This window comes from Myotis lucifugus, unplaced genomic scaffold, assembly GCF_000147115.1.
Source record: "Myotis lucifugus unplaced genomic scaffold, Myoluc2.0 scaffold_483, whole genome shotgun sequence".
Lineage (NCBI taxonomy): Eukaryota > Metazoa > Chordata > Mammalia > Chiroptera > Vespertilionidae > Myotis > Myotis lucifugus.
In genome coordinates this window covers 619,446-637,721 of record NW_005871531.1, presented here as the reverse complement: position 1 = coordinate 637,721, position 18,276 = coordinate 619,446, and the positions used below count along the sequence as shown (strand labels likewise).

Below are 18,276 nucleotides of genomic sequence, written 5' to 3'. Positions count from 1 at the left end.
ACACACACACACACACACACACAGTGAGGTGCTGAGGGCCCTACCCCAACTTCACACACACACACACACACACACACAGTGAGGTGCTGAGGACCCTCCCCCAACTTCACACACACACACACACACACACACAGTGAGGTGCTGAGGGCCCTACCCCAACTTCACACACACACACACACACACACACACACACACACACAGTGAGGTGCTGAGGGCCCTACCCCAACTTCACACACACACACACACACACACACACACACAGTGAGGTGCTGAGGACACTCCCCCAACTTCACACACACACAGACACACACACAGACACACACTCACACACAGAGACACACACACAGACACACAGACACACACACAGACACACACTCACACACAGAGACACACACACAGACACACAGACACACACACAGACACACACACACAGTGAGGTGCTGAGGACCGTCCCCCAACTTCACACACACATAGACACAGACACACACACAGACACACACACACACAGTGAGGTGCTGAGGCCATGTGATGGACCCGCGCTGCCCGTCTCAGTGAGAAACGCAGAGGCCGACGTTGCGGCCCGCAGCCCGGCCCCCAGCCGCCCCTGGCACAACAGGTGAGGGGCTTGTTCTCGGTGCTTCTGGAAACGTGTCCTCAGAAGCATGTTGCACAGTTTGTTTATCTGTAAACACTGCTCCCACCGACTCCATGCGATGGTGGTAGTTTATACACGTTCTGGCAGACACGCCGGCACCACGGCACTCACCACGCACCCAGCCTCCCCTGAGAGGGGCAGTTCCGCCTCCTCCCGGGGTCCTCTGGGTGTTGGGGCTGCGGTGCACACAGGCCCGGAGAGCACAGGGGTCCCTTCCTCGTCCCCGCCCCCACCCCGACCTCCTGGGCGGCTGGTGGCTCAGGCCCCGGGGCGGCCCCAGCCGGCAGAGCAACGCCCGGGCCCCAGCGCCCAGGCCAGGCCTCCCCGGCAGCAGCTCTAACGTGCTGTCCTTGCACGTTGGATCGTGGTCTCCCGACACGGGGAGCAAGCCGCATGCGTGTGCTCAACTGGGAATGGGTTTAGGCGGCGTTGAGGGAAGCTGCCTGGGCCGGGCAGGACCGTGGCGCTGGGGACTCAGCAGCGAGCAGGACAGACGCCCCTGCTGGTCCACTGGACGGACAATAAATTCTGAGATTAAAGGGCAAGGGCTCCGATGGAGACGCGTGGGAAGGAGAATAAACACAGAGGAGAGCGAGTCCTGGCAGACGATCGCAGTGTAGAGTGAGCGGGGAATGAGGACGCCCACAGACCAGGCTCAGCGAGCACCACCGAGGCTGGGAGATGAGAAAAGCCACGCGGCCCTGGGGAAGGCCATCGCTGGTACAAAGGCCGAGGACCCTGCCGGGTCCTCTGAGGGGCGGGTGAGCAGGCCGGCGCTGGAGCAGAAGGAGCGGTGGGGAGACAGGAGGGGGAGTCAGTGTTAATGAGGGGCTAGGAGGTCGAGGTTACTTAGGTGAGCAAACTGGAGCGTGTGGATTCCTGGGAAAAGGTCTGCTACATGTCACGAGCTATGCAATGATCAGGGATGACATGAGATATTTCAAGTGCAGAGTGAGGAGGCGTTTATATAATCGGGAGATTTCATGCTGGCGATCACGCCCTGACCTCCTCAGGGACCCTTCACTAAATCTGCCCCGAGTGCACCCAACATGCCGAGAAGGGCAGGGAGTGTGCCGGGCAACAGGGGAGGAGGTGGCTGCTGTGTCGCGGGCTGTCTGCGAGAAGCTGCAGAGTGAGGGTCAGGTGGGCCAGCCCCTCAGACTGCCCTGCGCACCCTTCGCACGCCCTCCATTCCCGTGTCTGTGTCCTGAACGCAGCCCGCTGTCCGCCCGTAGCTGGTGCACATGGCCGCAGGGGGAACGGAGGAACGCTGTCCATGAAGGAGGAACTCTGAGTGTCCCTCAACTATCAATGCCGAGGGACTCAATACCAGTATGATGCGGGATGGTGTCACCTGCAACATTACTTTTCTATTTTAAACAGATTGTTCTCCCGTAATTGGCTATTTTCTGATTTGATGGCAGATTATCTATTTAATTTAGTGAAGCATATTTTTCTGCTGCGACCACCGCTTTCCGCCAGGAAGTCGCTAAGCCAGGGACGAAGTCCGCCAGCGCCTTAGGGATCCCTGCGCCTCCTCCCTGGGGGTCTTGGGTACCGGCGGGCGTGTGCGCCCATGGCCTCCCTGTGCATTAGCTACAGAACTGCTCGGAGATGCCTCTACCACACTCGTTCTGGTTGTGGCACACTTGGTTCCTTTTCTACAGAAAGAGAAATACTGTAACTGATGGATCTGGTGATTTTGGATGATGAAAAAGCACACACAGCCCTGGCCGGAGTGGTTCAGTGGTTAGAGAGTCGGCCTGTGCACGGGACGGGCGAGAGCTGGATTCCCAGTCAAGGGCATGTGCCTGGGTTGCAGGTTTGATCCCTGATCCTGGTCAGGGCGCATGTGGGAGGCAGCCAATAGATGTGTCTCTCTCACATCAACATTTCTCTCTCTCTCTCTCTCTTTCTCTCTGGTGGACAGCAGGTGTGCCAATCAATGACCTGTCTGGCCTGGTGGGTCGGACAGGGGAGGAGTGTCCTCAAACAGACCCCCAGGGCACTTCCCCCCATTTCGGGCAACCGGGGTCAGGAGACACCCCGCCCCCTGGGGGAGCCCAGGCCACCTCCTTAGCGAGTCTTCGCGACACGGTGTGGGGCCTCGGCGATGCTCACTCACCTGCTCTTCCCCGAGGACCCTGAAGTGATGGAGCTCTTTGATCAAGGAGTCGGGGCAGCCGGCTGTTGGAGAGAGAAATCAGTGACAAACAGGAATCGGATGGGGTCGGCTCCAATTCTAAATGTTGGGTCATGTGGGACATGGTCTTCCTCTTTAAGCGACTGGATATAGCCCTTGCTTATCATAGCATCTCATGCTCTGGGAGAGTAGCTCACAAGTAGGACCAGGTGATGGTCACCCCTGACAACAGACACTAAAATGAATGGACATCCTGAGGGAAGGGTTTTGGTGAAAAGCGTAAATTAATGGCATCAGGCACGTCCGAGACTATGGAGACGAGAGCTCGATGCTTGACGTGAGAAGACCACTCGGCCGAGCTCCTCCCACGGAGGCCTGCGGGGCAGTGGCTCGGTTCAGAGTGGCGACTCAGGTGACCATCGGCTCAATGAGGGTGAGGTTCTGGGTCACTTGGTTGCCTGCGATTCAACCAAAGACGGCGGTGGAGACACAGCCTCGCATCGGTTCCTGGGGCTCAGCTGTCTTTGGGAGCAAGGAGTCACCTTTTAGGTTGTGACACGAATGAGAGAAGAACAGGCAGAGAGGGTTCCAGTCTCTGGAGTGTGGGAGTACCTGTGAGACGTGGGAGTACCTGTGAGACGTGGGAGTACCTGTGAGACGTGGGAGTACCTGTGAGACGGGGCCTGGGATGGCTGCTCTGCTGGTGTCCCAGAAATACCATTTATTCCCCCAACCCCCAAGATTTTAGAGGCCAATTTAGTTAAAGCAGCCCAGGATGCAACTAAATAACTGAGACTTGTTGTGACAACATGCTGAGGGACAACAGACTATCAAGTACAGTGGGGCCTTGACTTACGAGTTTAATTCGTTCCGTGAAGAAGCTCGTAACTCAAATTACTCTTATGTCAAATCAAAAAGTGAACGAGTGAGACACGTGATGCTGGGCTGATGTTGTGGCATTCACTGTGACATTCGCTGCGCCAACTAGCGGTGGGGTGTCTGAAGCTGGCTCATAACCCGAATTTTAGCTCGCAACTCAAAGCAAAAAATCGGCCAAGAGACGGCTCGTATCTCGAAAAACTCGTTAGTTGGGACACTCGTAAGTCAAGGCCCCACTGCACGTGCCTATGGAGATGGATGTATAAATGTATGTACAGGGGTGGGAGGAAGTAGCCTTACAGCTGTGAGTATATGAAAGGAGTTTATTCTTCAATTCTTATTTACTAATTGTTGTGTTATTTATTTGTATTATGTAAACCTACTTTTGCGCACCCCTGTATACTATATGCATTTATACATATCATCAGGTCATATATTCCCAGAAAAGTATGGATAGTATACATTTAGGGCTTTAAGTTTGCTGTCTTTTTATTAACTTATTTATTCCTTTATTCACTACAGTAATCTAAAGTGATTAATAAGCAATCTGATATTTTTATTTGATTATCATAAAGCTTTATGACATATTTTTACCATCAAACTAGCTGGAAGGTTGTTTTTTGTTTTTGTTTTTGTTTTTTTGTTTGTTTTAAATCTCACTGGCCATTCAAATTGCACCCTTTGGGGCAATAATGAAAATAACTTGAGCCAAGACCCCCAAACACATCCACTTATCCAAACATGCAAAAGGGAAACGAACTCAAATTTCGGATTAAAGGGCCAGTTAGTCACCACTTCCCATGCCTTCTGCTCCGCCACTGGGTCAGCCAGAACACACAGAAGGGCATCGCTTGGGTACACAGTCAACAGAGGGATGCGCATGGCAAACAAGCTGCGGCCAAAAGCAAATATTCCACAAAGATGTCACAGGGAAGAACTGATGAGGCGCGATTCCGTTTAACCAGGGCTGACCTGGTTTTCGTTGGGGATGGGGGGGCGGGAGGGGGATTGGAAGGGAGGAGAATGGGCTGTTTCCTACTTGCAGCCGCTCTGTCATACTCAAGGTGACTCACCTTGGTCACGCAGGTTGTAAATGAACCAGCTGGCAGAGCTGAGTAAGCCACGTCCCACCTCGAAATTCTACCTCTAGATCCCATTTTGAAAAGTTAAAAAAAAATCCAAGTCTTTCTCTCTGGCGTCTCACAGATCCCGGCAGAGCCTCTGGGATGATGCTCAGGAAGTGTCTGTCCAAACACTTAGGGAAGGGGTCCTGGTTCTGTCCTCACTTTTCTTTAGTGTAAGTTCCTCCTGAAATCTCTTGTTCTGTCCTCTCTGACGTGGGAAATGTTCTCTTTGCCAGGAAAACAGGAGCCGGGGGCCTCGTCGCCTGCTAACACTGTGCTTTCTTCTTCCGCGAGGACCCTTCTCTTCCTGTTATTCCCTTATTTTTCTTGTCCTTGCCCAGTTTTAAAAGCCTGTTTAGTTGCCTTTGGCCACTTAAATTAGAATTGCATCTCTCTCTGGACTTATCCTGACGACACACTATTCCATTGTTTTACCTCCCCTTCGCCCCCCAGTTATGAAACGCCTTTCTCATCTTTTGTACCGGCTTCCTAAAATCCGAGCTCCCTGAAATAAAGGTAAGTTGCCTGTTTGGCATTAAAAGTGAATTAAAATGTTTATTTAAAAAAAAACACATGACGCCAGAATGGACTCTTATTTTTTTAAAGGGTAACTTTGAAGCCGGGATTTCATTTCGGCGTCTGTAACCAACATGGGCTTTTATCCTGTTCCCTCGCCACGGAGACTGTCACGATCTAACTGGAACCTCCTCATGAGAATGTGCTGCAAGAGGTGGGTCCTGCCCACGAAGGCACCGAGAGAGACTAAACCCCACACCTCTGGGGGGTTCACTCAACCAACTTCTTCAGAAAGCTTTAGCGGAACTTTCCCAATAGCCGCCCTGTGAAGTAGGGGAGGCTCATTTGGAAAATATATTCCAATAAAAAGCGTTAAAAACCACATGAGTCTTCAGTGACTATTTTTCCTTTTAATTTCCTGGCAAATCTTTACAGGGGCATGTGTGATGTCCTTGGGGTTCAACGGAACACCGTGAGCACCAGGCCTGGGGTGATCATGGCAACGGAGCTCAGCTCTCTGATGTGCTGCTGGGACTGGCGCAGGACCCACGCCGTCACAGGGTGCAGCTTGCTGCTGTTGGGTGTGAAGTGCTCGGAGGGTTATTCCTCTTTGGGGCACAGCTTAGGGTCCCTCCTGCAGGCCTGACAATGACAGCTACCTTCTAGCTCCCCTTTAAGTACAGCTTGGAAAAGGAAGCTGGCTAAGGATGAAAAAGGCAGAGAAAATAAGTGATGATTCCATGTGATCAAAGACAATGCGGCCGCACACGGAACAGCTGCCTCGAAGCACACGCCGGGCGGGCATAGCTGCAGGCCGGCTCTGCGAGTGGCCGGGTGGGCTCCTGCCACTGAGTGCCGCCGGGCGGACCGGGGCTCCGTTCCCTGAGCTGAAGAGACACTTCTGAGTTAGGCTGAGAGTCAGGCGTTGAGAGAATCCATGGAAAATTCACGACCGCCTCTTGGCTGAGTAACCGCATTCAAAGTCAGCAGTGGGACTCGACACAATCACATCCAGGCATTATCACTCTGATAAATAAGATCCAGCTTATCTTTATTTATTTATTTTTGTTTTTAATCCTCACCAGAGGATATTTTTCCATTGATTTTTAGGGAGAGTGGAAGAGAGAGGGAAAGACAGAGAGAAACATCCATCGATTGGTTGCCTCTTACACAAGCCCTGACCAGGGCCTGGGCCGGGGAGGAGCCTGCAACCAGCCTGCAACCAAGGTCCAGAATTGAACCTGGAACCCTTTGGTCCACAGGCCGACGCTCTATCCACTGAGCCAAACTGGCTGGGGCCAGCTTATCTTCCTCACTGCTCTCTGCCAACAGGTATTTCTGCATGTCTATAAAGGAATGCTTTTCCATGGCCGACGCAGAATGGATCCGAGACTTCCCAAACCAGTTCGAAAGCACCTTAAAGCTGGCCGCCTTGCACCCAGCAATCCCCTTGCAGGTGTGCATCGGAGAGAAACTTACAGTTACACAGGGGATGTGTGCAGAGCAGTTCCTGCAACAGCTGCTGTAATCATGGCCGCAGTAGAAGGAAACATCTGGAATGGCCATCAGTAGAAGAGACTACACCACTCAACAGGCAACCACAGGGCACCCACTCTGCCAGGCACCGCTCAGGCGCCTGGGTCGCGTTAGTAGGAAAGTGGAAACAGACACAAGCCCCCCTCGGAGCTTGCGTCCTAAGGGGGAGAGAGACAGCAGAAGTCCCACACTGGGTGGGAAATGATGCGATACTAAGAAGGCGATGAGCTCTACGTCCAAAGACAACAACAGACCCGCGTGAGGAGGAGAGCAGGCGGGACCGTTTGCAGTGAGTATTGTAAGGAATCCTGCTCAGGTCCCACCACCTCCCCACCTGAAGCATCTGCCGTCACCGCTGCAGCCTGCTCCCCAAACCCTATACGGCTTGACTCCCCTTTCTGTCCACGCGGTGGGCCTCTCCCTGCAGGAGGTTGGCGTCCTCGACAGACTTCCTGGCGGGCATTTGGGAGAACGGACGCGGGATGCGTGACAGACGGTAACCGAACATTAAAAATACGGTAACAGAGCATTAAACACACTTGACACTTTTCTCAATTTTATGTTGCTATGATGTCAAAACAATTTTAAAAATTAGAAAATTATTCTTGGTGTGTATATTCCCGCGACGTTGGCTAGCCTGCGTATTGCATAAAACTCTCCCTTTGTAATTGGCCTATGTTTTGAGTGATTCTTACTCGAAATTTCTAGAGGGTGGCACTTTCATCAGCCACGTGGCTCAGGTGACACGTTTAATTCGGGTGGTCCACACAGGAGCGACCCCTCAGGGCGTGAGGGTCTCAGGGCAGAAGATGACCCCAGACCATGGCTCTCTCGTCGTTGCTCTCAAAAGCTCATCTTGATTGAAACGAGAGAAAGAAAGTGGGAAGGAATGGAGGTGATTTTAATACATTTTGAGTGAAGTTAACATGGTTTCCCATGGACTGTGGTGGTGGCCGGTTCCCTCAAATGCGCACGTCAATGCCCAGGTAACATAATGGGGGAAAGGAACCCGTGGGACTGTGACCCCCGAGTGGGTCCCATCAAAAAGGACTCACCCCACAGACATCGCGTCAGATGAAGTTCTGTTGGACCGGGTGCAGGGGGTCGGCGGGCGACTGAGTAATACAGTGACATCAGTGAGGGTCTCCTGAGTAGAAGCCCCCGAGCCCCGCACAACCTGCGTGCACACGCGCCTAAGGACACGCGGGCCTTTGAGCTGGAAATGCGTGGTCCGCGTTTCCGAGTTCTGCTCTTTGCCATGAATGTGTTCTTTAACACGGATTTCCTTGGCATGCATTCAGGCAGCGCTAAATCAAAACAATAAACAACATCCAGAACGATGTTAGAGAAATAAGTGCTATTGGACTTCAGGAATTGATGCATTTCCAAAGGGGGCTTAAAATCTGCCTTTGTGTGCTTTTTAAATAAAATGTTACAAGTGTTTCATGAAAATCTCTTTCTCCTTTTGTATTTTTTGGTTTCTCAGTAATTTCCCTTATTACTCTCGGGCTATGCGCTGTGTCTTTTATTCATCTTAGCGTGGGCATGGTTGCATTCATTACCGAAAGGCGTATTTCAAGCCCTAAAAAGGGATAATTGTTAAGCTCTCTAAGCACCGCTCACTGCTTCCCCGCAGTTCCGATGTTTAAAGTTTGTATGCTGACGTGAGCGACATTGGAAAGAGAGGAGAAAATAAAACAAAAACTTCAACGTGAAGGACAAATGACAGATTCCGTGGTGGGGAAAAGCACACAGTTTCAGCTACGCTGTTAATTACACCAGGGCTTGCTGCCCAGAGCTGTACATTTCCTCCTATGAAAATCAGTAATCGCTCTTTATTTCAATTCGCCAAAATGCCCAAATATGAGTAGCTCTCAGCTGTCAGCAGAGTTCTACCAAGGACTCCAGATTGGCTATTCATGATCTGAAGTGGGGCGTTCGCAAGCGTTCGTCCCTTCAAATGCAGGGATGATGGTTCTTCTTGCAGATGGGGCAGGTTTCCGGGGGGCGGGGGGGCTGGGCACCAGCAGCTGCCACAGACTGGCTCCCTTTGCCTCCTCTGCGTCCCCACCCAGGCCGGCACCAGGCCCGGGACACGGAACTTGGACAGCTAACCAGCCCTCCTTTCCCGGGCACCTCCCTGGGAAAACGGTTTATAGACAGTTGGCTTGAAGCTCTTGTCAACTAGGGAGTAACAATTAATCGACTCGGACACAGTCAGTGTTCCAAAGCGGAAGGTTGCCCTCCGCAAACCCTCAGAGGCCTTTAGACGGTCCTACGTGAGGGGGCTTGGCTTCTCATTCCCGGCTAAGTTCATAGCCTGTGGCCTCTGCCATGTTTTGCTGTCTTTGTGTTTTGGTTATTTGGTGGCTTTTCAAATGTTCATCAACTATCACCTCTAGTAAGTACAAAAGCCAGGGGTGTGCTTTTTTGTGTTTGTTAATCCTCACCTGAGGATGTTTCTCCATTGAGTTTTAGAGAGAGTGGAAGGGAGGGGGAGAGAGGGAGAAGCATTGATGTGAGAGGAACACATTGACTGGTTGCCTCCCGCACGTGCCCCGGGGATCAAACCTGTAACCCAAGTACATGCCCTTGACTGGAATTGAACCCGTGACCCTTCGGTCTGCGGGTTGAGGCTCTAACCACTGATCAAAAACCAGCCAGGACCAGGGGTGTTTTTTTTTAAGTGTTGAGAGAAAAGAAGCCCATGAAATCTGGAACCTGAAAATGTAATTAATGCATCAAAATGGTAAGAAAACGGCCCGGCCGGTGTGGGTCTGTGGCTGAGCAGTGTCCCACAAACCAGGCAGCTGCCAGTTCAATTCTGGTCGGTCGGGGCACAGGCCTGGGTTGTGGGCTCGATCCCAGGTGTGGGGCGTGCAGGAGGCAGGCGATCAATGATTCTCTCTCATCATTGATGTTTCTATCTCTCTCTCCCTCTCTCTTCCTGTCTGAAATCAATAAAAATATATTTAAAAAAGAAGAAAATGGGTCACCTAGTGTGCAGTGCTGTGGGGGGCGGGGGGGATGCATCTTTCATTTCTTAGAAGAGCTGCTGTGGGAATATCATTTCCAGGGTGTTTTTCCCTATTTAGGAGGTGTTAGGAAAATGTTTAATATTTACATTTATCTGTCCCTCTTTAAAAAGAGTGTTTTCCAAAATAAAACTGGTGTGTTTATTTTTTCATGGACATTGTAAAATACTACAACACGTCGTCGTCGAGGAAATAACAATTAGGAATTCCACCACCAGCAACAGTCACCATTCATATTTCTGTGAATATTCTTTTAGATCACCGCACATGCACACACACACACATGCACACACACACACGCGCACACACAATCTAAATATGTGGCATCCTTCTGAGCATGGAATTCTCTGTCTTGTTCTTTTTACCCAAAGATCTGAAGGGGCTTTGTTTCACGCCAAACGGTACAAACACATCCTGTGTCCTGGCAGCTCACCTTTCCGTGTTATGCACCGTCCTTTGCCCAAACACCGAACACTGACATGTGTGCCAGTGAGCCACCTCTACGTGTATGTTTGCAAACCATGCATGTCAGTGAGCTGCCTCTCCGTGTATGTTTGCAAACCATGCATGTCAGTGAGCTGCCTCTAAGTGTATGTTTGCAAACCATGCATGTCAGTGAGCCACCTCTAAGTGTATGTTTGCAAACCATGCATGTCAGTCGCCTCTACGTGTATGTTTGCAAATCATTCATGTCAGTGAGCCACCTCTAAGTGTATGTTTGCAAACCATGTATGTCAGTGAGCCACCTCTGCGTGTATGTTTGCAAACCATGCATGTCAGTCGCCTCTACGTGTATGTTTGCAAACCATGCATGTCAGTGAGCTGCCTCTACGTGTATGTTTGCAAACCATGCATGTCAGTGAGCCACCTCTAAGTGTATGTTTGCAAACCATGCATGTCAGTCGCCTCTACGTGTCTGTTTGCAAACCATGCATGTCAGTGAGCTGCCTCTATGTGTATGTTTGCAAACCATGCATGTCAGTGAGCTGCCTCTACGTGTATGTTTGCAAACCATGCATGTCAGTGTGCCACCTCTAAGTGTATGTTTGCAAATCATTCAGATGATGGAAATGGGATGCATTCCTTAAAGTCCAACTACTGCCAGGTCAGGTGTTATTGCATTTAGCAGTTTGATAGTTGCTGCTAAGACCCTCTGTAGGACGTGTCATGAGCTCACACCCCCGGGCACGGGCTGGGGGCTGGGGCTGGCTGATGCTTCCCCACATCCCTCTTCCCTCCTCCCTCCCTCTCCTCCTCCTTCCTGCGGGAGGAGGCTTGGCAGCACTCCACTCGGAGAGAAATGAGGACAGCTTTCGCATTCCACCTTAATCAGATCCAATTAGGGCAGGCGGCACCCGCAGGCACCATCATCATGAAAGATGGCGCGCTCCTCGCAGGCAGCCCTTCAGCTCCCCAGCCATGTAGGACGCCTGAGCCCAGCCTCCCTGCCTTGGCCAGTGACGCCCAGAGGGTCCCCACAGCTCCGGGGACAATGGTGCTGCCAGGCCTGGGATCCAATGTCGTCTAAAAAGCACGAAAACCTATTGTGTAAAGTAGCTGAGTTAATGCCACAGCTCTTCTATGAAACATGTTCTGCCAAGAGAAAGAACAACAACAAATCGAAACCCTACGGCTGGCCTGTTGCTGTAAGATCTTTGATCACATCCCCTTACGCTGCCGCCACAAGCGAGAGAAATGCATGGCGGATTCCTGGTTGCTGCGAGCACTGCCCCCCCCCCCCGCCCCCAGAAGACGCGCAGTGAGGACCCGTTTACATGGGATGGAGGTGAGTGGGAGCTGCACACACAACCCAGCCCTCACTCCGAGCCCCCCAGCTCACTTAGGGGCTGCTCTTCAGAAGACACCCAGCCCCGCAGAGACAGACTCTTACCATACCACGCTCAGTGGGTAGGGGGGTCTCCGTGCCGCACATCAGGGTGACAGCCTCACCGCGGGCCCTTGCCCGGCCACGCGGGGCTCTTCCCCCAGGACGTGCCCCCGGACCATCCCTGATGCCGTGGTGGCTCCTTCAGGTGCAGGCAGCGGCTCTGTGATTCGGAGGAACCAAAGGGAGTGCCTGAGAACCCGGTGATGCCTGTTCTCCCACATTTAAATCGGGAAGAAATGAAGCTTGGTTACTGACTCTCTCCAGGTGACCTGTGTCTGCATCCTTCCTGGGTCAGCGTCAGGGAAGCAGCGGGTGTGAGCTAAGCACCCACACGCTCCCCGAAGCCCGGCCTATGGGAGACATGTGGGGGAGGTTCTGCTGATCTACTCGGTTCATGGGTGCGGCTTCGGTTGCCTGGTATTTGTGAAAAGTGGCATCCGCACATAGCAGCTTTTATGGGATGGATGATCGACTCTTGTTTTGTTGTTGTCAATCTTCACCTGAGGATACCCCCCCCCACCCACTGATTTTAGAGAGAGTGTAGGGAAGGGGAGAGAGAGAGAAACATTGATTGGTTGCCTCCTGTGCGGGTTCAGGTTGAGGCCTGCGGATCAAGCCTGCAACAGAGGTACCAGCCCTTGACCGGGAATCCAACCTTCGACCCTGGCACCGGCTACGTCCGCCTCCTGAATTGTGTGACTGTATCAATGAGGCTTTAGAATTCACCCGCTCCGCGGCTAAGCGTTCTGAAGCCCAGGTACCGAGCCTGGCGAGGAAACTCTCAGCTGGCGGTCAGTTACACAGGGATACAGGAGGTCAAACCCGCCAGGAATGTCCTATCTCACAGATGGACACACGTACACTGACAACAGGGCAAGCCCCGGGGGACGGTGACACTTAGGGCTCGTTGCAGGCGGACTGCATCCGGCCCTCCCCAGCCGCCCTGGCATCGTCTAAGAGGAGGTGCACGCTCCCCTGACGCCGGCCCGGCCTGCAGCCCTGGCGTCTCTACGGGACGTCACCCAGGCAGCCTGTTCCCGCACCGGAAATGCCAGAGGCCCCTCTGTCAGCCGCAATGCTGCAAAAAGGCCTGCTCGCACATCCTGGAGGGCAGCTCTGCAGGGAGGCCTTTCGCTCGGGCAATGCCAAGCCCAGTTTGCACCTTTGGGCTGTGCCACCATATGGTCCCAGTGGAGCACAGGTTCTCGGGACGTGGGCGCTGAGGCTGCTCCTCCGTGGGCTGCGCTTGCCCATCTGTGTGCCAGTTACCGTGGTGACCGGGCAGCGTGGAGACACGTAGTCACCCACGTCCTCACCTGCCTCCTCGGTGCTGACACCTGAACTCTGTTTTGAAAGGAGATTTTGTTAAAAAAAAATCTAGGGACTGAAATAGATCCCCTTCCTTTTCCCTTTGGGCTCTTCTGTTTCCACGGGGGAACCTCTCTTCTGTGCATTTCAGTGTAGAACGGCCTCACTCTCTTCCTGTTACAACAGCTTCGTCCGAGGATCCTCCGGACATGAAATTCTAGACCAGTGGTTCTCAACCTTCCTAACGCCGCGACCCTTCAATACAGTTCCTCATGTTGTGGTGACCCCCAATTTCATTGTTACAAATTGAACATCATTAAAGCATAGTGATTAATCACAAAAATATGTAATTACATATGTGTTTTCTGATGGCCTTAGGTGACCCCTGTGAAAGGGTCGTTCGACCCCCAAAGGGGTCGAGACCCACAGGTTGAGAACCGCTGTTCTAGAGAGAATAGGGTGCCTCCCTCATTATGTCTCCCAACAGAGAAACATGGCTCCCGACATTAAACCTGCATGCACCTCCTTTGCGCCTGTAACACCCTCTCCGGGGAGGGGCTGGGTGGCCTCCGTGCGGAGCGGCTCACCCGTCCGGGGCCCATCCCCGCCAAGCCCGGGCCCCGTGGCTGTTCGCAATGCGGGGCCTCCTGGCTCCCGGGCAACTGTGACCAGATGGGAACACACGGTCTCTGCGGCTGGCCCAGTTTACAGGCTAGCGAACTCCATGCGAGGCGATGGCTTCTCTTCTCCAAGGCTGTTCCTGCACTGGCTATAGACAAGGGCCGCAGACAGCTCTGCTATCGAAACTCGCTAATCCAGATCAGCTCCCCACTTGCTCAGACAGCACATCAGTGTGCTCACACCACAAAACGGTTCCCACGCAGAGGCTTTCTTCTGACAGGATGTGCAGCCACGCAGACCCCACCCCCGGGCAGTGGAGGTGGAGATGAGAGAGGCATCTGCTCCTGTGGGTGGCCGCGTGGGGCCGAGAGGAGCCCCGAGGAGCCAGGAGAATGAAATGGATGGACTCCTGCACGTCCACTAAAACACAGTGCAGCAGACTTCAGGGGCCGTTACAGGGTGCTGCTCATTTACTTAACTCCTGCAGTGTCAGCGTGTGGCTGCAGCGAAGGGCATTTCAGAAACAAGAATAAAGATTTGTTTGACATTCAAAGCTCTAAACCAAACACACGTTACTTGTCTCAAACAGAAGTTACTCCACCGAGTACTGGAATACTATCCTGAAATTAAGAACGGTGACACAGATTTGGTCATATTTATGGTAAAATGCACGCTATTCAAAGGTCAGATTCATGCGTGTGTTTTTAAAGATGTTTGAACACAGGAAACCCACTCTGAGTGATATATCCCGAGTGTTGGGATTCTAGCAGCAGAATCCATTAAGCTCCTTTTTTATTATTATGGTACAGTTGACGTACAATGTCATGTTAGTTCCAGGTGCACAACACGGGTATTCGATATTTATATACCCGAGGACGTGGTCACCATTAGCCTAGTAACCACCGGTCGCCATACAAAGTCATCCTGACGTGTTGGCTGTATTCCCTGCGCTGTGGTTACGTCCCCGTGACATTTACTTTAGAACTAGAAGTTTGTGCCTCTCAATCCCCTTCACCTTCTCACCCAGCCTCCCCCCCTCCCCTGCAGGAACTGTCAGTGTGTTCTCTGTGGCTGTAAGTCTGTTTCATTTTGTTTTTTAGATTCCACATTTAAGCACAATTATATGATGCTTCTCTTTCTGCTAGATTTATTTTACTTATTATAATACCCTCTAGGTCCATCCATGTTCTCACAAATGGCAAGACTTCATTCTGCTTTTGTGGCTAAGTAATATTCTAATATACATAAATATAATATATATAATATTCTATTATATAATATATGGCACATCTATATATAACATATGGCACAATATAATATATGGCACATGTATATATATAATATCATATATGGCACATCTTCTTTATCCATTATCTATCGATGGACACTTGGGGTGTTCCCATATCTTGACTATTGTAAATAATGCTGCAATAAACCAAGGGGTGTATATATCTTTAAAAAGTAGTGTTTACATTTTCATCAGATAAATACCCAGAAATGGGGTTGCTGGATCATAGCACTCTATTTTTAATTTTTTGAGGAAGCTCCACACTGTTCCCCACAGTGGCTGCACCGTCTGCGTTCCCACCGACAGTGCGCGAGGGCTCCCTTCTCTCTGCCTCCTCCCGTGCCCACGCTGTTCTTCCTGACGACAGCCCTCCTGACAGGTGCCAGGGCGCCTCATTATGGTTTCGATGTGCATTTCCCCGAGGACCAGGGAGTGGAGCATCTTTTCATGTGCCTGCTGGCCATCTGCATGTTTTCTGTGAAAAATGTCTACCCAGATCCTCTTCCCGGTTTTTAATTGGATTGTTTGTTGTTTTGATGTGGAGCTGGAGGAGTTCTTTATACGGTTTGGGCATTAACCCCTTGTTGGCTGATCACTGTAAACACGGTCTCCCATTCAGCAGGTCGTCTTTCCACTTTGCTGATGGTTCCCTTCCCTTTTTAGTTTGATGTAGCCCCATCTGTTTATTTTTGCTTTTGCTTCCCTTGCCCGAGGAGATGTGCCCGAAAGGATAATGCTGAGTCGAACTGAAAGCGTTTGCTGCCCTGTTTCCTTCCAGGAGTTTTATGGCTTCAGGTCTTACATGTAAGTCTTTAATCCATTCTGAGTTTGCTTTTGAATATGGGGTTAGAAAGTGGTCCAATATCATTCTTTGCATGTATCTGTCCAGTTTTCCCAACACCAGTTATTGAAGAGACTGTCTTTTTCCTATTGCATATTATTTTTTTAAAAAATATATTTTATTGATTTTTTACAGAGAGAAAGGGAGAGGGATAGAGAATTAGAAACATCGATGAGAGAGAAACATTGATCAGCTGCCTCCTGCACACTCCCTACCGGGTATGTGCCCGCAACCAAGGTACATGCCCTTGACCGGAATCGAACCTGTGACCCTTGAGTCCACAGGCCGACGCTCTATTTGCTAAGCCAAACCGGGTAGGGCAATTTCTTATTGCCTTATAGATTAATCAATCATATCAGTGTAGGTTTATTTCTGGGCTTTCTATGCTGTTCTATTAATGTGTTTTTGTGCCAGTGCCCTGCCATTTTAATTACTATAGCTTTCTACTACAGCTTGACTTTAGCTCTTAAACATCTCTCCATTGCAGTCCTTGGGGAGAATGACTCTTGATGTTTCTATAAGTGTGTAAGATTGTAGCCTGAACTTGGGATTTCTGATTTAAAATTCAAAGTAAAAATTTACTTCTTGAGACTTATATAAAAATACTCCATATGCATTATTAAGACCACATTGATGGAAAATGAATGATTATTAGGATTAAAACGGTCATTATTCTATGGATGTCAATAAGAAGGCATTGAGTTATTTTAACTCATTCTATGATTCATTCAATAAAAGGAGAGGAGACAGCTGGGAGATATTTGCAACAAACAGGACAGTTTCTGGATGTTTCTGTTGTGTTCAAGAGGGGAAGGCAGCGAAGGGAAACCATAGACATACAAACACGTGTGCGCTGGGTGCTGGGCTGCCAAGTGCGCTCCCTGACAGCGTGCGACGCTGTCTCACGGGGGCTCTCGACGTGCTCTCCCACATGCTCTCCGCACCCGCGAGGAGAACGAGAGGACACCGTCAGCTCTTAAACCCAGCGACGTTCTCAGAAGAAGCACAGTCTAAGGTCCCAGATTTAGCAAATCAAATACAGGACCTCTAGTTACATCTGAATCTCAGTTAAACAATGAACATATTTTTCAGTGTATGTCCCATGTGTTTTTTGTTTGTCTGACATTCAGGTGTAAGTGAGCATCCTGGATCTTACCCAGCAAGCCGACGGAGCCATCATTTGGCTACAATATTTATAACAGAAGGTCATTTGTAGCATATGCTTCCCTGTCTTGGTTTTGTACAGAATGGGTGGTATGAATAGAATGAGAAGTCGTTTATTTCCTAGAAACGGAAGCTTCTCATTGCAACACCATCAAGACAGAGTGTACTGTGTGCATCATAACGCTGCTTCTGAGAGACAGCAACAGCGCTCGGCGGAAGTGGACGAGAGGAGAGCGGGCGAGGAGGACGGATGGCTGGGGGACACCTGCTGGGCCCTGCAGATGGCCCGCACCTGACGGCCATGGTCTGAACCTCCTTCTCCCCAGGAGCTCATTCCTGCTCAGAGCTGGGCCAGTGGGAAACCAGAACTCACTCCAGATAAACCCGGTGCACAGCATGATTAGAGAATAAACCATCTAGGCAGTGAGGTTTACCTGTACGCAGTAGAAGTTTGAAAAGAAATGTGACTATTGTTCATTTCAAAAACTTGTTAATTTTTTAACTTCCACCTCAGGTAGATAACTCATGGTGTCGGTTTTCACAAGCTTTGACATGTAGGGAAAGGAAAATAAGTATAAAGCGCATACAAGGTTTTCTAATTGTATAATTGTTGTGTTTGCTTCTTAGATATAGCTGCCTGCAGATTTAAAAATTTTTATTATTTTATATTTTGAAGATTTAAAATTTTATTTTATTATGTTATCGCGAGGCAACTCCCTCTCCAGCAGTTCAGAAAAAGCACACGTGCCTGTGAGCATGTGCACAGGGACGGACAGAAGCAGACGCAGCGACTGCTCACAACTGGGTACCAGCAGAGGAGTGGATGGACATTCTCTCTCCTGGTCTTGCCACTTTTCCCTAAGTCTGAAATTATGTTAAAATAAAAAGTTAAAAGACAAAACATTTCCTCTGGTAAAATGGAATCCAGATTTTTTAGGCAAGAAGTCGATTTTGTTTTGACGTTTCCCGCCCTGGAAACCATGACACTCTGATGGAACAGCCGGCTGTAGCACATCACGCCCTCCCGCCTCTCCCGGCGGTGCCGGGATGGAGCCCCGGCCCGCGGCTCCCGAGCTCCCTTCCTGGGTCTCTCAGTGTTTCGTCTCACTTGTTCGTTTTTACCTTTTACAGCCGAGAAAGCTTGAGCTTCTGTGACATCCACAGACAAGCTGGGCTGTATCTCATCAAGTCAGCACAGGAGAGCGGATGTTTCCAATAGCTAAGGGCGGGACCAGATCTTTCTCTGCTGATCGCTCCAGAGTCTAACTGAACGGTGTT

General features: G+C 50.6%; 1 protein-coding gene across 1 annotated transcript in view; it reads right to left on the bottom strand.

Annotated features, from left to right (window-relative positions):
- PRKN (parkin RBR E3 ubiquitin protein ligase) overlaps positions 1–18,276 on the bottom strand; it is a 429,225-nt gene that overhangs the window by 746 nt on the left and 410,203 nt on the right. Inside the window, exons 8-9 of the mRNA XM_023744713.1 lie at positions 2,781–2,842; positions 2,256–2,316 (exon numbers count right to left, since the gene is read on the bottom strand). Coding sequence (XP_023600481.1) covers positions 2,256–2,316; positions 2,781–2,842 — 123 coding nt within the window. The remainder of the gene's footprint in view (positions 1–2,255; positions 2,317–2,780; positions 2,843–18,276) is intronic.